The 26,517-nt window shown below is 38.6% G+C and overlaps 1 protein-coding gene across 11 annotated transcripts in view; it reads right to left on the bottom strand.

The window, feature by feature from the left end:
- SCN8A (sodium voltage-gated channel alpha subunit 8) overlaps positions 1-26,517 on the bottom strand; it is a 139,280-nt gene that overhangs the window by 63,373 nt on the left and 49,390 nt on the right. For 7 of the 11 annotated variants that reach the window (XM_039369813.1, XM_039369820.1, XM_039369818.1 and 4 more), the window contains 9 exons: positions 24,226-24,344; positions 20,969-21,058; positions 17,773-17,901; positions 15,336-15,427; positions 7,152-7,373; positions 6,114-6,177; positions 4,203-4,344; positions 3,108-3,314; positions 324-611 (listed from right to left, as the gene is read on the bottom strand). In XM_039369813.1, the coding sequence (XP_039225747.1) occupies positions 324-611; positions 3,108-3,314; positions 4,203-4,344; positions 6,114-6,177; positions 7,152-7,373; positions 15,336-15,427; positions 17,773-17,901; positions 20,969-21,058; positions 24,226-24,344 (1,353 nt within the window). Of the gene's footprint in view, positions 1-323; positions 612-3,107; positions 3,315-4,202; positions 4,345-6,113; positions 6,178-7,151; positions 7,374-15,335; positions 15,428-15,574; positions 15,667-17,772; positions 17,902-20,968; positions 21,059-24,225; positions 24,345-26,517 lie in introns of all 11 variants that reach the window. The other 4 variants (XM_039369817.1, XM_039369819.1, XM_039369822.1 and 1 more) reach the window with 2 other exon arrangements.

The following is a 26,517-nucleotide window of genomic DNA, read 5'->3' as shown; positions in this document are numbered from 1 at the left end:
ATGCTGCAATGGTCATAAGTGTGAAAATGGTCTTTTGTTCAAAGCCACTGTAACTTTGAACAGTCACTAAATGTAAGTCGAGGACTACCTGTAGTAGCCGCGAAGCTTAAGCAAGGTGGTGAAGGAACAGAAGCAAGGCCTTCATTGTATCAAAGACTGCTGCATATACAGAATCAAATTAAAATACTGATTATAAAAGGGGAACATGTTGCACAGCTATCTGAAAAGGTGGATAAAGACTCCAGTCCATCCTTCTTTCACACAGCTCTGGCACAATATAAAGTTTAGATTTGGAAGTTTTGTTTATGGAACTGAGATTTTACCTGGTTCATAATGGAGAGTTTCCGACCAAGTCTGTTGTCCGGCAAGCGGAAGATCTTCCTCCTCATTCCATCTTCTGATTCTGACTTAAACACTTTCTCAAGATCTCCCTTCTCCTCTCCTTCAGAGAGCTCCTTTTGCTTCCGCTTTTTCCTTCTGTTTCGTCTCTCCTTGGCACTCTTAGAGCTGAGCTTGGAGAATTCGGAAGAGGTGTGGGACATCCTTCCCCCACCATCTTCTTCTACACCATCTTCAGACACGGTCCCTGCTGAGGTAGCCATAGCTGCAGCCTTCGGAAAAAGAGAAATGTGAAGATTTTAAAATATATATCTGTTTCACTTTGAGAGTGGGCAACTAAATTTCATTTTTGATGTGTGCCGTTGTGCCCACAGTAAAAAAATGATAATAAAGGTTATCTTATCTTATCTTATCTTATCTTATCTTATCTTATCTTATCTTATCTTATCTTATCATCTATATGAATTTCTAAAGGTCAGGAAAGTGATCAACTAACACAGGATCAAGCAAGGAGTAGCATTCAGGAGAATGAATCTGTTGGTAGATACATGGTATATTCAGCAGATCAGCAAAAATCATGTCTCTTTCCAGTTTTTTAACCATAGTAATACAACACCCAAATAATGCTCCTATCACCATACATTATAATGCTGACATTAAAACAATGAGGTCACCAGGCATGGAGTATGTGTGAAAAAGAGGGGAAAAAAAGAGAATTTTTTTTCCCTGCAAGGTAGAAGCCACCCTCCATATTTTTTTCTCAGGGATAGGCCTACCCAGTCTAGCCACAAGGAGGCCATTTGAGATAATCTCACAGCTGACAAAGTTCACAGTGATTTACCTAATGTAAATAGGCCTATCTGAACTTGGGAGAAAACACTTTCCAGTCTTCAGACTTTGAGTGTGTCCACATATAATACTAACTTCTATATAGGACACATCACAGATTATTTAGTTGACGGCAATTTTACATCACCTCCCCTTCTAACTAATATGCCAACCAACTATGTGATCTGTGGATAACCATTCCTTCACAACAAGAATACAGGAGTATGGTGGCTTGATAAGAGTCAGGCTTTTCAGATAAAGTCTAGATCTTCTATAAGCACTGTAGTATTGGCCCAGCCCAAAGTTGGATGGTTTGTTTCATTGGTGTGAGTTAGCTAATAATCACACAAATGTGAGTGGGAACATATTCAAACTTTATTTCTATTCTGTGGAGCTCACACCTGGGACCAGAGCAGTAATGGCAAACTTTGGGTTCTGTGTATCAAAAATTTAGAAAACCCCTAACTTGATTCCGCTGGCCTGTCGCACACAAACACAAGGGGAAAATATATATTCATTTATTTTAAACCATACAGTCCAGTCATGCGTGCTAATGTATAAAAAAATGTCAAATAATTACAAAAATAAAACACGAGTAAACAAATTCCTTTCTAAAGAGTCTGGAGGCTGCACAAAAAGTACACCTTATTCTTTTTAAGAATAGTTGTTGTCGGATGTTGACGAACACTGCTATGTCACTCAAAATGTTAAGGTATGTCGCCTTTGACACATGTGTCATAGATTTGCCATCGTTGGACTAGAGCAGTGTTTCTCAACCTTGACAATTTTAAGGCATGTGGAATTCTGGGAGTTGAAGTCCACATGCCTTAAAATTGTCAAGGTTGAGAAACACTGGACTAGAGTGACAAAGCAAATGACCCCTACATACCCTCACAACAGGTGTATATGCCTTACAGATTACATCAGTGGTTTTGATTGGTTGAAGACATTTACCTCATAATGTATCTTAACTTTTGGTGGGCTCTTCTGTGTCTCTGGGCAGATTTCCTAAAATCCTCGTGGAGGTGCCTAGTAACTATTCTAACTTTTCCCTAGGAATTTCCAGCAGTTCTTTAGTGTGGTGTCATCAGTAGGATGGAGCTTGTGAAAAGCAGAGCAATAGCTATGTTACCACAGAAATTGTCTACTTTTGCAGGCCATAATTCAAATGGCGGTTAAGACTTTTTGTCTTAATTTCAGTTACAGACACAGTCTAGGTTCAGGCCATATTCCTAACCAAATTTTGCACAGCATGTCATGTGAACAACATCACTGTGTTTTATCAGAGTCCGACTATGAACTGAATACTCTTCAACTTCCAATTCTGCATTGGTAAGGATAATGCTTCAGCATCATTTTTCTGTATTATTAGGATTACAGGTAGTCCTCAACTTACAACAGTTTGTTTAGTGACTGTTCAAAGTAACAACAGCACTGAAAAAAGTGATTTATGACCATTTTTCACACTTATGACTGTTGCAGCATCCATATGGTCACATGATAAACATTCAGATGTTTGGCAACTGACTCGTATTTATAACGGTCGTAGTGTCCCAGAGTCATGTGATCACCTTTTGTGACTTTCTGACAAGCAAAGTCAATGGGAAAGCCAGATTCACTTAACAACCGTGTTACTAACTTAACAACTGCAGTTGGCAAGAAAGATTGTAAAATGGAGCAAAACTCACTTAACAAATGTCTCAATTAGCAACAGAAATTTTGGGCTCAGTCATGGTCATAAGCTGAGGACTACCTGTTGAGGAAACTTTCTGTATTAATGGGATTAGGGGCAAGAAATAACAAGTAACATCATTATGAAATAATGGGTGGAATTAAATGGTTCAGAATATTTGCATAGGTTTTAGATGGAAGCAAAATTTTGGTATTCATAGTTAACACCATTTTTTATATAATGGGGTAAAAGAAAGAAAGAAACAAACCTGGGCTTCCTCCTGTTGTTTTTTCAGTTGTTCCAACATGGCCTTGAATTCTGCTTCCTTCTGCTCTGCCTCTTCCAATGTAGCCTGGTTTTGTTCTTCATAGGCCATAGCCACTACAGCCAAAATCAAGTTCACCAGGTAGAATGACCCAACAAAAATAACGAGGACAAAAAAGATCATGTAGGTTTTTCCTGCTGCTCGCAATGTCTGTAAAGAAGGGAGAGCAATTGTAAGTAAAAAAGAATTTATAGTGCACTGCTTCTTCCTCATTGCATAGATATCCCTAGTATTCCTGGTACATGGAATTAATGTTTTGCTTTGTCTACAAGTGACTTATAAGATGTTGCATTTCAGTTTTACATATATCCTGCTTCTCCTCTAATGCATTCTGCTGCCCTGCCTCCATAAGTTTTATTTCTCACCGACCTTTCTGTTGGAAAAACCATTCATGATCTCTACCCACCAGAACTGATAATCTTTTCAAGAATGAAGCAGTCATACTGTATATGACTCTATACCTCTCTCTACCAGAGCTGAAGTTTTGCAGCAGCTAGTTCAAGTCACCATCATCACATCGATCTAATACGAACATTATTTTGTTGCCAATAACAGCAAGTGTCCTCTTCACTAACACCTGGCTAATACCATTTAATGTTAATATTTCCAACATTAGAAGTTCCTTTTGTCAAGCATCCATAAGCATTACATACAATTGCTTTACATTCTTCAAATTGTAAGTGATACATAGGGCAGCGCAGGGCAGGGCAAAGCAGGGCAGAGGTGTATAAAACTTAAAACCCTGATTGTGAACCAAGGAGCTCTTCTTGCTGGAAAAATGGCCAGTTTCTTGCGATTTTGAGAGAAGAATCTCTGAACTTAAACTGCAAGCCTTGGATTTATATCTAGCCAAATCCCAAAACAGGGCCAAGAAAAATTCTGAAACTTCCCTCCTGCAATAGAGAAAAAACAGTTCTGGCTCCCACCTTCTTTACATTGTAAATCTAACTTTTGCAGACTCTGGACACTCAGTTCTAGCCATTAAATCATTGCCCATCCCCTGTTTTAAGGCAAGAAATCATGGATAGACATACTTACTAACTGATACAAGTTTTCCCAAAAGTCCTGAGTCATGAGGCGAAATAAGGCCAGGAAGGCCCAACTAAAAGTATCAAAACTGGTATAGCCATAGTTTGGATTCCTCCCTGCTTTCATACACGTGAATCCCTCTGGGCATTGGCTGCAGACAAGATGGAAGGAGATGTTTCAGATTTGGGAGAGTAGAAAATATCCAGTTCCAAAGGCAAAGAGTAACCATAGTCATTTTCACAGTTTCTCTTTTGACTATCAGTTTTGTGCTAAACTGATTGATATTACCAAATATCATTGGTAATATCAACATTATTTTTACTGACTCAACATTATTAGAATGATTTTTTTCATCTAGGACAACCTCTCCCACTTGGGTTGTTTTTAATAAGTCCCAGATGTTGGGGTTCAACCCAACTGCAATTAATCAAATAAGAAAAGATAGTATATCTTGTATAGGCGAATATGCAAAAGTCATATTGTAGGGAACCACAGAGATGACCTTGGGGAAATTATTCATAGAAGATTATAGTGGCATGTCCAAATTGGAAACAGGGAAAATATTAAGAGACTCATTTCTCCTGACTTCCTGGAGCAGGCATGTCAGACTCACGATGTCACGTGATGTATCGTGACATTTTCCCCATTGCTGGCAATGGGATAGGTGCGGTTTCGGCGTGATGTATCTGACCCATGGGCCAGCAGTTTGACATGCCTGCCCTGAAGTATAAGAGCAAATGAAGGGAAAACGCAACCAGACTTACAACAGGGAGCCACTTTGGCCTAATGATTAAGACACCAGGTTAGAAACTAGGAGACTGAATTCTAGCCCTGCCTTAGGGATGGAAATAATCTGGGTGATTTGGACCATTCACATTCTCTCACCTCACAGGATTGTTGTTGCGGGGAAAATAGGAGGAGGAAGGAATATTAAGTATACTTGCTGCCTTGAGTTTTGTATAAAAATAATAAAGGTGGGATTAAAAAAATCTACAATAAATTCTGTTTATTTTAGCCTAACGCAAAAAACTATAGCTTTAATAATCTTGTGAATTCTGATCTGGTCAACGTCAAAAGGCTGACACGTACAGTATATACTCATTGGTCATGACAATCTTAATTCCTTCTGTACCAAGCCAATATGCCACCTCAGAGAAACAAGTAAATGCAACTTTAGAACAAAAAACAAAATATAATACCAATTGGACGGTGCTCATCTCTGCATCAATATTTCACAAATATTCAAGAAAGAGCTAATTTGCAAAGCACCCCATTTAAGCAAAGTCTGGCAATTGGGAAGATTGCAACATAAGATGACAGTGTAATTACCAACAGTTATAGTACTCCATTTCTTTTGACTTGAGGCAATGAGTAATTAAGATTGAGTGAGCTTCCTATTCACATATGAGGTCACAAATAAATGTAGGTGAAGAGAACAAGTGCAATTCCAATCCCAATCCTCTACTTTAGCAAGGTGGAGTTCATGCCTTACAAAGCTAATGGTGACAGATAGCAATAGCCATAGCACATAGACTTATATACCACTTCACAGTGCTTTACAGCCCTCTCTAAGCGGTTTACAGAGTCAGCGTATCATCCCCAACAATCGGGTCCTCATTTTACCGACCTGGGAAGGATGGAAGGCTGAGTCAACCTTGACTCAGTAAGACTGCATTCTAACCACTGTGCCACCACGGGTCTCAGATAGTTTATTATTAATAAGCTTCCTATTAAAAAAGAGGTTATTTTTTCAAACAGCCTAAGGTCTCTTAGCACTGGGTAGACAGATTGCTTTATAAATAAATCCATGTAAGTCTATATATGGATTAATCTATGTATGCTGACTTTTATTTTCCCATTAGTGAAGAAAGACTGGCTATGGGGAAGAGCAAATAAAGCTCAATTGAGCTGAAAACTTACCCAGCATCAGAACTATTACCACATAACAATGGATCAAGAAACCCAGGTATTGTGTAAAAATTTGCTGGAGGAGATAAAGAAAAGCACATAAGAATAAGCATATTGAGGAAGAACACAGACATTTAGACCAAGTATACTTTTGATCTAAAGCTTCTTTAATTGGAATATTAGAAAGGATGCTACCTGATGCTTGTACTGTTATCTTTTAGCACCTGGCAAAGATCATTTTTTTTCTTGTACATTTTAGGAATTAAACCCTAGAGATTAGATACAATCCGCAAATTTAATTGGATGGAACTGGAGAATGGAGGGACAGAATCCTCCGAGCATTGCTTGCAGTTGGCTGTATATTTTATCCTTGATTTTTCTTAGCATTTTATTTTCACATAATTTCCCTGGAAAACATTTACTATTAAAAGGATTTAAATCACACCAAATAAATTTTAAAAAGTGCTAGCTTTTCAGATACCACAGTGTCAAGAATTATTTGGAGTCTATGCCATTTCATAAAGCAAGTGTGATTAGGAAGGGCACATGTCCACGATCATCTATGGCTGGCTGAATTATCCCGTTACCACCCTGTAAATACAAAGCACTATTCTGACAGGAGATTTGTAATTTTATTTTCTAATGCCAGTTAAAATGTGTTCTGCCATTTTTTAAACCAGTCTAGAAATCCCAAGTATAAAGCCATTCCCAAAATCATTTATAAAGGCATTATTTGGTTTAAATCATTTTTAATAAACACATACACTTTGCCAAACCAAGGGAACAATGATTATAAAAGTAATACCCATAGTCAGTATGTTTAAAGGGATTAAGACTAATGGAACATCAAAGGAATTTTAACAATGGTAAGAAGACAATATGCAAATATAGCTTGTTAAGGAAAAGATATGCAAGTAGAGATCAAGATGTGTACTTGCCATTCAAAGTACAGTAATTGTTGGCCTTAATCAAAGTGTGCATGGGGTAGTCCAGTAAATATTACAGTTAATAAAGACAGAGAAAATGATGGCAGCAAAAGGTTGCACCTACACACATTGTTGATGTATTCTTCCCAATTAAATCCCTTGGTGCCATTTTCTAGGTAGGTCTCATTGAGATCGATGGGCCAGACGACACATTTGTTTCTTAGATTCCCCATGAACAGCTGTAGCCCAATTAAAGCAAATACACTGAGGCAAAACACAGTCAAAATCATCACATCAGAGAGTTTCTTCACAGACTGGACCAGGGCTCCCACAATAGTCTTCAGACCTGAAAATAGGAAACAAACCAGTAATGATATTTATGTGGAAACATAGACCTAAGCACAAAACAACCTTATAGGATGCTCGGATTAGAAGTAAAGACAAACAGAATGATCTGTAAGGACTGGCAAGATAAAAAGCAATCAATAAAAACAAATGAATGGCATGGAAAAGAAAACGTAAGTTTGCCTAACTTTTAATAAGTGGTGATGGATATACCTATCAGCACAATGGAATAATACACCAAAATTTCCTGATTCTTTGGAAAGTTGTTTTATTGTCCAAAGAAATCTATATTAATAGGGAGCAGGATGTTAAACAGGGAAGATGGATGGATTTATTAGAAGCTGCTACCAGATAAAAGATTCCCATCTTAATAAGTTGGTCAGATCAATGGTTAAAAAGGAAGCTAGGAAAGGAAGTTTCCCCCACCAAAAGGATTTCTCTGGATAATAAAGCAGCATTGCCAGGAGTGAGAACTTTCTTACACAGTACGGTATTCAATTGTGCTGGTATGTACTTCCCCAGTCATTCACAGAAAATTATATGAATATCACCTTCACTTTCTTTTTTTCCAAGAAATCAGTGTCATGAATGCCAAGCATAGTGTTAATTTGCTTAAACAATGAAAAATAAGGGTGAAAGAAGTTAACAAAGCATTCAGAGCTTACCTGCCCCCCCAATCAATTTTCAGATGTCATAGTCTTTTACTCGTAAGCATGTATTCAGGATTCCAAATGAGGCAAATTTCATCTCATTTTGAACTGAGATACTGTGTAATGGCTCAGAGAGCAAATTTTGGACAGATAAATAAGAACTGAAAATACCCTGCGTAAGAAGCCATCCTTTCACATTTATCTTTCTTAAACTATATGCAGAAGTTAAAGTCTCTGCATATAAACAGAAGCTAGTTATGTTATTTAGGAGAATTTGGCTTAAAAGCTCTTGGAGGAGTTTTTATTAGAACCACTATGAAGAAAGAAAGATTTCCAAAAAAAAAAAAAAAGCCTTTGTTATCCTTTAATCACAGCAAATCAATGAATCAAAAAGACTTTTGATACAGCTGATGCTCTTTTGGAAACCAGATCTTAAGTTGAGGCGGGGGTGGGGAGGTGGGGTTGGAAAAGGGTTTTTAGAGTTTTAAGCATCTACAGTACAAGGCTTCAGGCATACATGCTCCTTACCCACTCAACCCCACTGCACAAAAATAATCTAAGAATAGGCCCAATGTTTGGTTCTAGGGTTGCCTTAAGAATGTACATCAAAAAAAATGATGCTATGCTACACTTTTGGCATGCCCAATGTGATGAAACATCTGATTTTAACTGAATGAACAGCATCATCTTGCAGAATGACAAAATTAATTGAGAGCTTATACAGATTTTTTTTTTGACATGCTCCCAGCTACTGCTCCTCTTTCTGAAAGTTTAAGCAAGATTTGCAAGATACAGGAAAGTATATTGAAAATGTCAGAACAAATAAATTTCACATGCATGGAATAGCTAAGGTGATATATAATTTAAATAGGGAAGAGGCGGAGGGGGGAAAAAAGAAGGGAAAACTAGGGCAGTTAGATAGGTGTGAGATAGATTACAAGAACCTAATCAATTAACAACTGTAATCTGTTAAAAACTGGGAGTAGGTTATATGCTTTATCAGCACTCCTACTGCACTGTATTTTCAATTACTGTCTTGCAATCTTCTGCCCTCCAAATCTGTTGGGTTATAACAGATAACCTACCATATAGATTATTGTGGTTATAGCCATGTGTCTTCCACAAGTGCATATTGCAAAGATGAAGGGGTTGTGCCTGGCTTTGAAGCTTACTGTGCCCTTTAACATGATTACAATATAAGACATGACTATCAAGATCTCTACCTGTAAACATATTCAGGAGAAATGATGATCTCACAGTAACAACCATATACTCAAGCACTGCTTGGGGTACTCCAGAACTGCATTTGTGGACCAGCACACTGCTATGCACTTTCTGGATTATTTGGTAATAGTTTTAGACACATTTATTTTTAAAAGGCTGCACCGATTTTTGCATTTCTATATTTAATAATGGATAATTTACTTGACTAAGTAAATCAGGCATGTTACTACTAAATTTATTGTCCAAAATGCACTTTTTTTGCATTTTTAGTTGTGTTTTTATGTTTTTATATTTGGTGAGGATAGGATTTAAAAGCAAATCACCCATCTTGAGGGTTTATTAAGGTTCTTTGACAATTCCAAGTGTTCCAGGATGAATTCAGATTCTCTCTCTCTCTCTCTCTCTCTGTGTGTGTGTGTGTATGTGTGTTTGAGTGTTCACGCACATGCTTGTACATGTATCTATGCAGGCACAAACAGGGAGGCTAGCACGGAGCTGGTTTCTGCAGCTGTTTGTGCATGTTCCGCTAGCCCAGGTGGTTTGTGTGGCCTGTTTGCGCATGCACATGGGACCAGCACATGCAGCATGCACGAACGGGGCTGCTAGTGCTGCGCCAGTGTGCATGGCCCTGTGCGCGCGCACACGCACACCAATTTTGAAGCTGTTCTCCTTCCTTCTGGTCCACGAGCCTGGAAAGGTTGGAGACCTCTGCTATAAGCCATGTCTTTTAATTTATTTGATTTAATTTATTTGCACATTTAATTCATATACACATTTATTTTAATTTATGGACATTAACATTTATTCTAACTTATAATTTACTATGCATGAATTATGCACAGTAATGAGCCTAATTTATTAACTTCTCACTTTATTTCAAGCATTTTTGGACATGTTTATTATTCCCAGTTCTTCATTTCATTCATTTCCTGAGTCAAAGTCTATTTTCACAATTTCCCTCAGCTGTAATTGATATTAATATTTCCAGACTGTTGCTTTCAACAATTCCCAAAGCTCTCCACTTTAGAAGGATTTGGGAGGGTGCTGCTCATTCTGATGTATTCTGTTTTAAGCTTGTAATTACTTTTTTTGCAAGTGTTCCTTTGATAAGTAACAACAAACAACCCTTCCAGAGCCCAATGCTGCTTTGACATAGGGAGCTGCATTCTGCATGCATTCCTTTCATAACTGTTGAGACCAACAGTATCCCACTATGCCTGTTGTTGGAATTTTTAAAATCACATATTCCTTATTATATCTTGTTTGGGCTACAGTGACAAACCCAAAGTAAATGTAAGGGATGCCTTTGAAACTGCAGCTGCAAGCATATGGACTACTGCCACTTTTTTTTACATTTGTTGGGAAGGCAATCATTTGTACTCACCGTTTTGCTTTTCTTAAGTTAGTTTTGTTCCAGTAGATGTTCTTCTCCCTGCTTTACTGATGCAATTTTAATTATTGTGCTTTTACTATGCACCTTTATAATTTAATTAAAATATGTATTTTACACATATTTACACCGTTACCTGCTTTGGGAACTTTATTTTCACTAGGAAAATTGGAGTAGATAATTTTAACAAAATGAATAACGAATAGCCATATGTGACTGCACCATCATTCGTGAAATGGATCTAAGAACTTAATTGCAAAAATGGCTTTACTATTACGAATATATATGTGAGATAAGATGCAGTGGAGCCATTTAAATGTTGTAGTATCAGACTAGAAACCCAGAAACTGTGAGTTTTAGCACCTTCTTCATCACAAAGCCAGCTGGACAGTGGTGGGATTCAGCCGGTTTGCACCACTTCGGCAGACCCGGTAGCTAATTTTTTGTTGCCCAGGCCCAGAATGGACTTCTGGAAGCAGCATCCACATAGAGAACAGTTGTTCACATATTTGAATCCCACCACTGCAGCTGGGTGACTTCAGGCCTGTCACTTGTGCAAGCAAGACAGGGATAAGCAATTCACTTATCCCTCTCTTGAGTTATCCTGTGTTGAATTATCCCATGGCCCATTTCAGCCCCCAGAAAGCAGGCACTTCCAAAATCTTGCCAAGAAAACTGCAGGGACTTGTCCAGGCAGTCACCAGCAGTCAAAAACTGACTTGTGACTTGAAGGCACAATTTTAAAAAAATTGCAGGGGAGAACTCTCTCTTGTGCTTCCTTTCTCAGAGATGTTTCTCCAGATACTGTATCAGATATCAGTTTCTCCAGCTGTGATAACATTATATTTCCTGCTATTTGCTTGAAGTTAATCAACTGCATAATGGGTAAAAGTGGGTGGGGTGAAGTAAGCTTAGTACATTGGCCACTGATTTTGAACCTTGGGCTTGTGTCAAAACTTCAGAAAATACCTAGTTGGTCTCTACTGGTGTATCACCACTTCCACTGAACAAAAGAGAAGCAATTCTCTATCTCCCCCTTATCTAGCCCTTGCCCCTAAACACGGCTGCGGCCACACAAAGTTTGGGCCTGAAGTAGAGACTTCAGCATCAGGCCTAGCACTACCACCATCATCAAAAAGGCCAAACACCACTTATCTTCAGGAGGTGTTCTCTCGACAGACCTCTACCCAGGGATGCTGTGGGTAACACGAGGCCTTCATTTTTGAAGTGGCTTTGGAGAAAGTTCTTTCACAACCTCTGCAGCTTTTGAAAATTGCACAAAAGTACACTCCATTGTCATGTGATTTTTTTGGAGGTTCTGGATGTCCCATGAGAGCATGGCTCTTGCATGGAACTTCTGGTGGGTCCAGAGACCGCACAAGAGCACGCCCCACTTTCATGCAGTCTCCGCAGCCTCCAAAAATTGCATGAAAAAAGTCCATACTGCTGAGAATTGTGATCAGGTGTTGATGAATGCTAATGTATCACCCAAAACATCATAGTGTGTCACTTTTGACACATAAGTCATAGGTTTGCCATCAATGAGCTTGGCCAGTGGTGGCGAACCTATGGCACACGTGCCAGAGGTGGCATTCGGAGCTCTTTCTGTGGGCACACCCATCATGTCACAACTTTCTCATGGCCCCCTCCTCACCAGCAGCCCCCCCAGAGGAGAGTCGCCCCCAGGCATGGCCTGTACGGAGCAGCGCAGCCAAGCACATGGAAGCAGGGACAAGACTCCAACCTCGTGCCCCGTCGCGCGTAGATAATGCTGTGAGGTGTGGGCAGAGGGCATGGCCGCCATGATGCTGCTGGGCCGCCTGGGCGATCTGCTACGGTGGGCCGTGTAGATGGGTGGTCCTGCAGGCAGGTGGGTGGGAGCATAGCGGGGCAGGGCGGGGGGATAGAACAGGGGCAGGAACAGAGTGGGCAGAGATGCAGGGCGATTTTTGGGCACTCGGTCTCTAAAAGGTTCGTCATCACTGAGCTAGGCAATGTTTCAATTATTCTGCTACCCATCAGATCATTTAAAAAGATGGGCAGGCAAAATAGAATATGTGGCTCAATTTTAAGTGACAAGCGTAAGAGATACTTACTTATTTGGGCTCACATTTCATTTTCAATCATTTATGATTTTGAATAGCAATACACAGTCTCCGCATTAGATCTAAAATCTGAAATTATAAGCTCATTCAAATCGACAGCCTATGTATTGTATCACTGCCTTCCTTGAGGATTGCTTCACCCATTAGAGGTGAAGGCATCCTAAGAAAATGTCTTGTTTATCATGAATAAAGTTGTGACATGATGGGTTTTAATACCTAATGGAAATTTTAATTAAGAAGCCAATTTATGTATTTATGGAGTAATAAATACTCATGCCAAAGTTTCACTGTATATGTATATGTATATGTAATAATAATAATAAAGTTGGAAGGGACCTTGGAGGTCATTGAGTCCAACCCCCTGCTCAGGCAGGAAACCCTATACCAATTTGGACAAATGACTATCCAGTCTCTTCTTAAAAACTTCCAGTGTTGGAGCATTCACCGCTTTTGGAGGCAGGTTGTTTCATTGGTTAATTGTTCTAACTGTCAAGAAGTTTCTCCTTAGTTCCAGGTTGCTTCTCTCCTTGATTAGTTTCTACCCGTTGCTTCTTGTCCTGCCTTCAGGCGCTTTGGAGAACAGCTTGACTCCCTCTTCTTTGTGGCAGCCCCTGAGATATTGGAACACTGCTATCATGTCCCCCCTCATCCTTCTCTTCATTAAACTAGACATTCCAATTCCATCAACCTTTCCTTATATGTTTTAGCCTCCAGTATATGTATATGTATATGTATATGTATATGTTTATGTATATGTCACGGCCCTGTTGGAGCCCAAGTGTGAGAAGGAGGAGATGGAGCAGGGGCTGGTGCAGGGGAATGGAGCAGTCTCTATGGCTCAGGAGGAATGACCTGAAAATGAGGACGAAGCAGTCCTTGGTCCATTGGGCCTTGGAAGAGTAGGCAGGGAGGAAGAGAGGGCTCAGGCTGAGCAAGGAAGGGGGGAGGAGACAGAAAGGGCAGGCAGCAGAGCAGAGGAACTCAGGAACTCTGGAGACAAGCAAAAGCCTCCCCTGCCCGATCCCTGAGTGTGAAGATTGGAAAGAAGGCAGAGTCAGTGAAGGGCGATGTGACTACTTGGGAGGAAGGCGCCTCTCCCCTCCCCACACGTTCACCTGGGAAATAATATTTAAGGAGACACCATGTTTGTTTTAGGATTACACTCCCTCAGCTTTGCCTGCTTTTGCCTTGCTTTAAGAACTGCTTTTGCCCTGTGTATCAAAGACTGCTTTTGCCTTGCTGTGAGGACTGCTCGTGGCTTGCTTTAGCCCTGAAGATTCTCCCTTCAGACCTGCCTCGCCTTGGACCCCTTCTTGTTTTGAGAAATGCTCTTTGCCTTTTGGTTTGAACTGTGCCCTTGTTTGTGAACTGCATTTGTCTTTTGTTTCACTGGGCCCCTTTCGGAAAACTGCTCCTTGTCGTGGACCTTTGCCTCGCTCTGAGAACTGCCCTGGCTTTCTGTCCGGACTTTTGCCTTGTGGACTTGCTAAGTAATTAAGGGCTGTTGTTTGGGGGACTGAGGGTGGAGCCTGACTGGTCAGTGGAGGGTCATTCGTTAACCCTTTCCAGGAGCAATAAAGAACTCTCTGGAGGCCTGCCCAGTGTGGCGTATCAGGGTGATAACGGTATATTTATATATGTATATGTATGGGCTGTTGGTTTGATGTCCGGGCTTGGTAATTAGGCTGCAAACATTTCATCTCCGTTCGGGGGGACATCTTCAATGCGAAATACCAGACGCAACATTCGAAACAAACCAAACACAATTCAAACCGTACTGAAGATGTTCCCCCGAACTAGACAAAACATTTGCAGCCTAATTACCCAGCCCAGAGATCAAACAAATAGCCTGAACTACTAATATTCAAACACATCTCATGTGTGTGTGTGTGTGTGTCTGTGTGTGTGTATATGTTTGTGTGTGTGTTCATTTATTTGCTCATTTATATTATTTGCTTTTAACCTACCCTACTACATTGTCATTGCATTTTATTTGTCTTATCTTTGAATTAACCTTGTGAACTCTCAAGCTTCCTCCTTCCATTATATATTCAAGATGGACAGTATTTAATATTTATTTGTTATGTATAGGTAGGGGTGTGGGTCTATACATATGTTGTATATAGTATGTTTAGGTGTGTATCATGTATGTGTTTCACTTTGAGAGCGGGCAACTAAATTTCATTTTTGATGTGTGCCATTGTGCCCACAGTAAAAAAATGACAATAAAGGTTATCTTATGTTATCTTTTATGTTATCTTATGTTATCTTTTATGTTATCTTATGTTATCTTACGTTACCTTATGTTACCTTACCTAATTGTAATAAAAAGATAATAGGAAAGCATAACTGTTAAGATGAATGCGTCCAAACCCTTGAAACTATAAAGTTATTCTATTAGTGGAATTATAATCCTTTGTTTTGCAGCAGTGCTTTGAGTGGATTGGTTGAGGATCAATCATACTATATTTTATGCTCATGCAAACCACAAGGCCTATCAGAAATGTGCCACAGCCATTTTTGAAATGTGACAAGGAAGGCAAAGGGAAGCGAAGGCAAGTGTAAGACACGGTCATTCTTAGAGCATTTCTCACCTGGAATGACAGAGATAGTTTTCAAAGCTCGGAGAACTCTGAAAGTTCTCAAGGCTGACACATTCCCAAGGTCCACAAACTCTGTGACATATCTGCAATGAGGGAGGTCACACACAAAAAAAGACACAGTGACAATAACACACACCAAAAGGGGAACGAGGAATAAAACAACAACTACAAACAGCGGTACATCACTCACAGGGAGCTGCAACCCAACACCTAACACCAAACTGCCTTACCTGGAATTACAGAAATAGTTTTCAAAGCTCTCAGTACCCTGAAGGTGCGCAGAGCTGAAACATTGCCTAGGTTTACAAACTCTGTTATATACCTGCAGAATTAAACCAGAGTTAATGGCACCATTGGGGTCACCTGCCTTGAAAAGAAGAGCGTAATCTTCAGTTGCAGAGAAACAACTTTCAAATGTAAAATGCTTTGAAGTGTTTAAAAAAAAGAGAGGAAACAAAGATGTAAATAAGACAATTTTCAGTGTTTCAGTTATCACAGGTCAGCTAATTTAATAAGGATAATTTGACAAGGACATCTCTAATATGGGCTCAAATATGAACAGCTGACTATCTTCATCAGCTGTAAGAATCTGGCTGTGGGGAGAAATAGAAGATAGAAAAAGAGGTGATCTAGCATCACAAAAATAATGAGGGAAACTAACCAGGATAATAGCAATTAGAACATGAATTAAAAAAAAAAACCCACCCATTTTCAATGAGCAGTGTGGAAAAAACAAAGTTCTAAACAGATTAGGGTGAGCACAATGTAACGAACATTGCTTCCAACTCTAGAGAAAATTGAGGTGAGGTAAGGACCAATTATCCAGGACACGTGGACCCCAAAAGCAGCCATAGTCATCTGTTGTATAAAAAAAATGACGAAGTATCTAACTATTTCTTTTTGTGGGATAAAAGAAATGGCATAAAAATGCGTTAGTCTTTCAGATGATATGAGGTTATTATTATTATTTATTTGAAATCATATGGTTGTCCTTTATTTCTTGAAAGAGAACTGTAATGCAATAGATCAGCTTTACTAACAGCCTGTTCCTGTAACAACACTTGCTCAGCACACCAGCAATATGTGCCATATAGAAACTGAAGTACAATGTAATAGTCTGCAAAGTTCTTGTTTGGTTGTGCTGGCCCTCTCATTATAGAGGGTGGGGGTTACAGGCAAATTTTGGAATACGTTAAGTGGCTAAGGGATGTCAGCTGCAGACATGACATTTCTCTGATTCAGGGTTTTTTTTTAGGTCATCTTTCTAAAGTGGGAAAAGTGCCACTGTGGCATTCCATAGGAGTTATGATTTACCTTCTCTGACTGCTTTTCTCCATTCTCTTTCCTCACCTACGAGCATCACCTCAGCTCCACAGGAAAAAAGTAACAAGACTGTCTCATGTTTTAAAGTCAAAGTCACCGTATACAGCTGCGAGGGCTAGGCTGATATTTGCTATCTCAGACTCCTCCTCCCCTGGTCCAAGAATTGGTAGAAAATTTAAGAGATGCCTGAATCTGAGCATTAGAACAGTTGACTATATAGGAGTCCTTGCTTAGTGACTGTCTCATTTAATTCACAGTTACAGCAGTGGTGGAAAAAGTAACTTTGTGTCCTATCCTCCCATTTACAACCTACCCAGATCTGTAACACAAAGGAAAGCCGAAATCAGATAGGCACTGTTGTGATTTCATTTAGCAACCATTTCACTTCACTACTGAGTTGCCAGTCCCAATTGTGGTTGCTAAACTAGGTGTATCTGTATACATCTGAGAAAATATTGGACTTTAAAGGGACATCACAAATTCCTGTACTGTGGGGAACGGGGGAGTGCCACTGAACCAAGGAGACTTATTTCTGATCAACCCTATAGTGGATTTTACTGTACAAGCTAAAATTAAGGCATCTATTCTTAAACATGATGTAAAGCATTAATTTCAGAAAAACCACAAATTAGTAGATTTAAAAAAAAAAAACATTTCCACTACTGGCTAAATACTGGGGTTCTCTAACATTAAAAAAGACTTTTACTTTAAAAAAATCCTGAAAGTTTGAATTTTCTCTTTGTGAATGCTGTATATACTTCAGTTAGAGTTAGTTCACCTAACCAAAAGTTAGCAATCTCATGGTCTGCATATATTTTGGAGTACAACTCCCACACAAACCTGCTTAAGTATCGAAGATTATTGGAGTTGCTGACCAGAATATCTGGACAACATAGATTTTGATTCCTCATTTAATTAAGAGATACCCATATACAGTAAGTTGATCAAAATGAATCAACTAAATTATATTTATACATTATATAACATTTTAGCTATAACAGAATTCTTTCCTTTTTGCTTACTTCTTATATACTACAAAATTATATATATTCACTTATAGTTATATATGACTTCTGACAAGAATAACCCTAATTGTGGCACTTACGCCATCATGATGACACTGAAGTCTAGCCAGTTCCATGCGTCACGAAGAAAAGTGAAACTATCTATGCAGAAGCCTCTTGCAATAATTTTCACAAGGGATTCAAATGTGTATATACCAGTGAATGTGTACCTGTTGAAAGTAAAGAATAATGATGAATAGTATTTATAATGAAGGAAGGTGAAATATATTTTACATCTTAAAAGGCAAGATTCTGAATACTTATTGACTTAATGATTTCATAATTCTTTTTCAGATTTCTAGATGGCACTGCAAAATGTTGTTGATTGAAGTGGATATGTTAAGGAACATTTTAACAGAATAGGCTTGCACTAGACTGCTACACAGCTGTCATGTGTTACACAAGCAGTGAAGGGGAGGAGAGAATGTTCTGCTGACTTAACTTAATAAAAGTATATAGATCTGGGCTGGTATAATATTAGGACTGCAATCTTGTTTGCCGCATTCAGGAAGTGATGCTATTTAAAATCTAATTAAAATCTGCAAGAAGTCATGCAAAACTGTATGCATATGTGTGTGTGTGTGTGTGTGTATGTATGTATGTATGTATGTATGTATGTATGTATGTATGTAAATAGTTGTGTGTAAATATATGCACACAAATCACATGCATTGGAATGGCATTAGTACCAACAATAAACTACATTTTTTTTAGAATTCTGACTTTAGGCATCTTGTTGAAAATATTTGTTTGTGCTTTCTGGCAACAGAAATGGGTAAAAAAAATTTAAAAATCCTGGATCGCTTCATCAGTATCTTCTTTAGCATTACAGTGCAACCCAAGATCCTGGTTCCTCTCTCCACCACCTCCAAAAAGTTATAAGTCAAGATTTACAACACTGGCAATCCACCCAGAGATGGGCAGGTATATAGATCAATAAATACAATAAAATATATTTTTGCCTTAAGATTGAGGCTTAAGACAGAAATACATGATATATCCTGTTCATACAAAAGCTAAACAAATCACAGATGGAACCACTCAGGTTGTTTTTTTAGCTGTTCCCACTGTCAGGAAGAATTAAGACAGAGTGATCACACTGCATAATGAACATGGTTGCTCATTCATAATAAATAGAAATTTAAAGAATGTTTTCCTTGTTGATGCATGCAAACATAAGTCATTAATTATTTTGTTTAAACATATATAGGCTACCAATTAACAAGGATAAAGCATGCAAATAATACTATTCAACTTATCTTAATCCCTAGTTAAAAATCCTTTGAGTTTTTAAAGGATTAAAAACAATCCTTTACAGATTTCAAAAATGAATGCATTCCAGTGCATTCCAGACCTCAGAAAATCAGTGAAGAAGGCATTGCTAGGTGGACACAATCTATTACAGTGTTTCTCAACTTTGGCAACTTTAAGATGAATGAACTTCAACGGCCAGAATTCTTCAGCCAGCATACCAGCTGGAGAATTCTGAGAGTTGGAGTCTACACATCTTGAAGTTGCCAAGGTTGATCTAGAACAGTGTTTCTCAACCTTGACAATTTTAAGGCATGTGGACTTCAACTCCCAGAATTCCACAGCCAGCAATGCTGGCTGTGGAATTTTGGGAGTTGAAGTCCACATGCCTTAAAATTGTCAAGGTTGAGAAACACTGATCTAGAAGTTAGCATTCCCTTAGGTCACAGGTCGGCAACCTGCGGCTCCAGAGCCGCATGCAGCTCTTTGAGCCTTCCCCTGTGGCTCCCAGCCTCCTCTGCCATTTGCAGAGAGAGCCAGAGACAGACAGAGGCAATAGCGCTTCCCTAGAGCCGAGGTTGCCTACCCCTGAGCTTGTTGAGAACAGATTGAAGCCAGCTTGCCAGGTGAGCAGCAGATAGGAGAGAGGGAGAGAGGGGGGAGAGAAAGAGAGAGAAAGAGAGAGAGAGAGGGAGGGGGAGAGAGAGACACACAGAGAGAGAGACCCTTTTGACATCTAAAATGAAGATAACACTGCATATATCCTTTTTTATCTTTGTGTGTATGTATACCATAAATGCCGGCATATAAGGCGACTTCTGCAAGTGTTAAAATCGGCACCAAAGACGGGGGTCGTCTTATACGCCGAGTTGTCTTATATGTTGGAAATACTGGTAGTTTCCGGCATATAAGATGACATTCTAGGAATGTGACTTGGTGACAAAGACGGGGGTCGTCTTATATGCCGGGTCGCCTTGTACGCCGGCATATACGGTATATACATACATACACACACACACACACACACACACACACACACACACACACCTATAATAAAAGTAAAAAAGGATATATGCAGTGTTATCTTCATTTTAGATATCAAAAGGGTTTTGCGGCTCCCGGTGTTTTGTTTTCGGTGGGAAACGGGTCCAAGTGGCTCTTTGAGTGTTTTGGGTTGCCTACCCCTGCCTTAGGTAATCCAGGCCTAAGACATTTGAGATAAGGTCTCAGTTTTAATTTATTATCTCTCCTTCAATCAATGAATGCCTGAAGGTAGGCATTTGGAGAGGTTTTGTCATTTCCCAATCAGGTGGTAAAAAAAAATGCATATCAACACCATCATGGATCAGCTTTCCTGGTGATCTTCTATAAAGTGGAAAATCTTTGGAGGGTGGATGCATTGTAAGAACTCCATATCCCCAGCAAACTCCAGGCACCATAATCTAAGATTCAAATAACAATACCTATTATGATCTGCTTGGCACCATTGTTACTGAAAGCCATTTCTGACCCCCAAAAAATAAACAGCCCCATTATCAGATTCTAATCTAGACAAAAAGCCATCAAGCCTATTCATGTCATCTCAACCTATTAATCTTGTTTGAAAGGAGATCTAGTTAATATATTTGTACAAGAGGTATCTGAAGCTGAGCAGTCAAAACCCTCTCAATTATGTTGCCTAACCAAGCAACATTAAAGACTTTCTAAAATTATCCATCCTGGAGAGATTCAATGCAGACTAAAAAAAAAAGTAAATCTAATAATTATCTATTTTAAACAGAAGGCATCCTGTCTTTCTTTTGAGAGACATTTATGACAAGAGTGAGAACATGTTCAATTAATTCCCAGCTTGATATTATAAACCATATTGGGCCAGGAGTTTATATATGGCACATTTTTCCGTCAAAAATTGGCAACTATTACTTTAAAGAATTGTTAGACATTGTAAACAATCAAAGTGAAACAAACAAAAATATTATTACTTACTCCACCTGTTTCGACCATTCTGGTGGGTTACTAAAAGTCATGAACACACAGTTCGTCAAAATAGTGCACATAATGATCATGCTAAATACTGTAAAACAAAGTCAAGGAAGCAGAAAAGATAAGAAATTTCTTACTGACATTAACAAACAAACATCAAGCTGATGGTACATCTCACTTGTTTAAATCTGGGTAGAAAAATCAAACATTTTTCCAAATAATAGTTAGCAAAAATAAAGTGTAGATTTGAAACTTTCCTGATTACAAATATGGCAATAGGTCTAGTTTTGACTTTGGCTTGAGAAGGATTTACACCTTTTTGCAGTTTAGATTATATTGGACCCATCCACATGAGAACAGAGGAGTGCTTTGGGAACCTTCATTGGAATTCAATTCATTTGTACTGCAATTGCATTGAATTATGCTCAGTTTACTGAGGACACATAGGTTTCTCATAATTAGATGCAGAATATGGACATCCAGAAATGACCAATCATAATGGTTTTCAGTCCATGGAGGGCCATAACATTACTTCATTAATTATTTAGGCTCCATTAAATTCCATTAATTCATTTATCAGTTAATTTATCAATTCATTAATTCGTTCATTTATCAAGAACCTCCAACTTTTTTGAAAATGATCCAGTGTAAGCCTTTAGAAAAAACTTGTCATTCCTGTCACTGCTTAGCTATAACTCCAACCATTCCTAGAAATCTCTGCCAATGGGTCCAATATTTTAGCAACATCAGGAGTGCAACTGTTGCCTACCCTGGTTGCATACATACATGTGTATACATACACATTTAGGACATTTCCTTGCTTAAGGAATAAATAAAAAAGAATCCCTTTCACATATGAATGTTAAAAAAGAAGCCTATCTGATCTGGACTACTGCATATGCTACCCAGTGATGGTTTCATATTCATATTTCAAACTGATACCACCTCAAATGAGAAAATGTTCTGGTCTTCTGTTGAGGATTTATTGTAGACTAGATGTCCCTGAAGGAACAGGGATAGCATTGCAGTGGTGATTGGTGGCAGGTTGCTGAATTCTACCTGGTGCAGTCTTTCTGGATAAAGGAGAGATTGTGAGATCACCCACTTGCATTTTGGACAGCTACTCCTCATGAGAAAACTGCAGGAACTGAGGTTTTTATAGTTGGCTTGTAAATTGAGCTGCTGGAAGTCAAGGAGTTGCAACCTAACTCACAACTGTAATGCAGCCTGTATAGACACAAGATTTGACAAACCTCATTTCTTCAACACTTTTAAATGTAATCATTTATAGCTAAACAAAGACTTTCTGAGTAGAAGGATAAGAAATTTCTACTTAGTGAGTCAACCTTTTTTTCTGGATTAAAAAGGGGAAAAAAAGAGTTTCAACCATTTAAAAAACTTTTGGCAAAAAGCTTAACAAGAAGTGGAGGTAAGAAAGTTTCAAACGGATAAAGGGGATAGAAAATGTCCTGAAAAACCCCCCACCACCATTTTCAACACATTATTTAGCATTTAATGTTAAAATGCTCAAACTATAACATATAAAGATCTGGATCTATAAGTAAAAATGATTCCAAACAAATCACTAATAATTTTGCAAACAACCAAAATAATCCTGGTTTTATTTGACCAATTCCTGTTTTGTTTTCCCTCATGCTTTTTAAAAATGCTTTTGCTTTGCACCTTTTTGGGTTGGACAGAGGCTTGGCTGGAACCCAAAACAAATCAGGAAACTCCAAATCATGTGATTATAGAACCACATTTTATTTAGTAGCCTCATTCATGCCTCATGCTAAGCTAGAAACAAATCAATCACATTGTGATTTAGTATAAAGGGTGAAACCTATTCCATGTGCTTTAAATTGAATTGGTTTGGGGTTTCTTATATGGTTGCAAAAGTGAAAATAAGGACAATTGAGCATCCAGGTCTATTTAGGGCAGGGGTGTCAAAACTGCCGGCCTGTGGGCCGGATGCGTCATGGCGAAACTGTGCTCACCCCATTGCCGGCAATGGAAAAAAAAGTCACGACATGACGTTGCGAGTTTGACACCCCTGATTTAGGGCAATTGTATGCTCCTATTAATTTCTCAGGCAGTTGCTGCAGGCAGATGAGAAGATCTAAAAAGAGGTCTGCCAGTTCACTGGGAAGAAAAAGAGGAAGTGATAAAAACTGAATTAGACCCAGAAAAACTATCACAATCAAGGCCCAGTCAGTAAAATAGGCAAAATGAATGACTTTGAATAAATGACATCATATGCATAATCAGACAACATCCCAAATCTTAAGGGTGCATTTCTCTACATACGTAGAAACAGTACAGTTGGAAAAGATGAACTCTAACTAGTCAGCTTTTAGATTTGAGATATATACCTTAATTGCAAGATTGTTGTATGGACTGTTTATGGACTCACACAGAAAGGCAATATCACTCATTTAGAATTAATATGCATCTATCTTTTGAAATTAATAATTTGATTCATTTTATATTTAGATTCCATGTTCCCCATCTCTCTCTCTCTCTCTCTCTCCCTCCCTCCCTCCCTCCCTCCCTCCCTCTCTCTCTCTCTCTCTCTCTTTCCCAGCCTCCCTCTCTAGTTCCTGTGGCATCTGAATATGGAGATATATAGAATGCACTGGGATGTATTTAATCCATGGGCTGAGCAGATACACTGGCTGACATAGAGAACAGGAGAAAACAGTAGCATTTTTATGTTTTCTCTAGTGTGAATTCTGCTTGATTTTATGACCTTTTTTGTCCCAGTCATTAAGTGAATCACAACCATAATTAAGTAAACCTGGGTTCTTCTATTGCTTGTCAGAAATTCTCTGGGAAGGTGGCAAATGGCAATCATGTGACCCCGGGATGCTGCAACTATCATAAACCATGTTGATTGCCAAATGTACAAATTTTGATCAATGACCATGATGACGTTGTGACAGTTGTAAGTATAAGGACCGATGGTAAGTCACCTTTTTCAGTACTCCAAACAGTTGTTAAATGAATGGTCATAAGTCAAAGACTGCCTGTATTCAAATCTATCTTGTACATACATTCTCTAACATCATCCCTAATAAATACACTTTCGTTCACCTACTCTTACAGTTGCTTAGGGAAACTTAATCTCTCCAAGTCCAGGCTATTTCTATAAAATTTGTTTTAAAACACAAATAATGCTTTTTTAAGGCAGCACATCAATCCTGCAAAACAGGAAGTAATGATTTCAGAATAAATGGTATGCATTACAATGAAAAGGATATGAATGTATCAAAATTTTAATAGCTATTCTCCTAAGCAGGTTCGTAGGACTTAAAATGTACAAGGCAGGCGTGGCACTAAATCGGAAGAGTGTTTTGCCTCTGTTTAGTACTACAAAGGTCTGCAGAGAAAGAGAAAAAGAAGGAAAAGTTACACATTCGTACACCTAGGCAGAAAACATAGATATTCAATCCAAAGACCATGAATATACATTTTTTATAAAGAATCTTGTTAACTGGGTGATTCTCTGTATATTCCACAATATACTTTTACTTTAATTGATCTGACAGCTTTTTTAAAATATATATACAGCACACAAAAACAGCAGCAACAGCAACAATAATATTATCCTCAACAGTAGCTTACATCCTTAAAGCAAATGTATACATTAGGCTTCATTTGCCTGAGAATAGGTCCCACTGTGAAATGTGTATAAATGTTATTACAAGATATTTCATAGCCTTTACTCTACAAAAGGAGGAATGAAGTAGCACATGGAGAGTGAAAGAATAGAGTAGATGTAATGGGCTGTGGGAATAACTTTGAGGAAGAAGAGACACAGCCAAGGCAACAGTCAGATAAGAGAAATCTCAATCCAAAGCAGGAATGGAGTTAGACAAAACCTCTCAGATTGGACCCCATCCCACTTCTCTTAAGGATAAAGGGAGGGAGGGGAGAGACACATTCAGGGTTGCAAAGTTATATTACTACAACTCTGTAATAAAAGTAGCTTTGTCATTCATGACTTTGGTGTTAAAGCCTGATCTGTCTCTGAGGGCTGACATTATAGCACTTCAGACTGCAAGACAAGCTGCCATCTTGTTTTGAGAGTTACTCTCTGCACATAAAACTTACATGTTGTACACTATGAAACATTTTTCTTCTATCTGGAGGGGAGATTCCAAGATTGGTCCAAACACTTTCCCTGGGGTTTAATTGGAACAGACTAGAATTCTGCAAATACTGCTCCTGTTTCTTTCTATACTGTGTATAGAATGGCTTTCAAAAACAGGATCACGTTTGTTATTTAACTATTTAAAACATTTCAGTATGTAGCTCAGTGAAAGAGATATGACAGCAACAACAGCAAAGCCCTAGAAAGACAATCAGTCAAGTAACATGGTTTTTCTTAATAAATATAACGAGAACATTTTAGTTTCTTCTCCAGCCAGTGAGTCATATTGCTTTGAATGCGTTTTTACTGAGTTTGTACTCCTCCTCTATTTCTGTAGCATATGGGCTTGTATTAGATGCCATTTTATAAATTATAATAAAGAATGTACTGTACCTGCCCAATCACAGAAAAGAAGCAACCTTGGTTCTCTGCAAAGCCCTTTCTGCTCTGCTTTGGAAAACAATGCAAATACAAAACTTCTACTCCTGGAGCCAAGACACATGGATAGTCTATACTTCCCATCCCTAAACACTCCTTCACCCATACATACCCACACACCCCATACTACATTATGGATGACTTCCCTTATTACCAATCTCCTTTCCTTACTGTACAGTAGTAAAGAAAACGAAAAAGAAAGAAAAAAGAAGAAGGAAGCAATAGGAAAAACACTGAAAGGTTACAAATGGAAAAAAACCCCACTGCATTTAGGATCACTAGATAAAATTCTGCAAGTTACTCAGGGCTATTGCACAACCAAAGCCTAGTACGTAAGGTTGCACACTTGAGATCTTCCTTTGGTGTATCCCTGACTGTAGACCAAAGAACTGCTCAGTTTTGATCCCAAACAGGACTAACGTGCGCAATAAATGTACCACTTGGTCCGAAGTTAGTAACGGATGCTTCAAGTGCATCTACAAGGTTTATCGCCATATGGAGAAGAAAAGACAACTGAAAGAAGTGGAACAACCACTGCTTTTGTGAAGTTCTGGAAGAACATTGCAACCAATGAATTAGAAAATATTTATCTAATGTGTAATGTGTAAACAGGCAACTAACTAACTAAATATTTAAAAAATACTCCAATTTATCCAATTTATAAATGGTGCAACAGGTATGATAAATTTGAGTTGAATGAAGATAGAGTATATTTTCACTCTCCAGAGTCTTAGAAATTATTTCAAATTGACCTGTGGTCATCTTCACCACCATTTTCAAAATGCTAAGAAAACCACATCAACCACTTTGCCTTTCAGCTGATAAATAAGAGAGTGCAAAAAGTGAAACTCAACCGCACCCTTATGCGTTTTTATTATGGCAGTGATGGTGAATCTTTTCAGCTTGGTGTAGGGTTTCCTGCCTGAGCAGGGGGTTGGACTCAATGACCTCCAAGGTCCCT

This window comes from Crotalus tigris, unplaced genomic scaffold (genome assembly GCF_016545835.1).
Source record: "Crotalus tigris isolate CLP2741 ecotype Arizona unplaced genomic scaffold, ASM1654583v1 scf7180000021260.452406, whole genome shotgun sequence".
Classification (NCBI taxonomy): Eukaryota; Metazoa; Chordata; class Lepidosauria; order Squamata; family Viperidae; genus Crotalus; species Crotalus tigris.
This window is presented reverse-complemented; position numbering and strand designations above follow the sequence as displayed.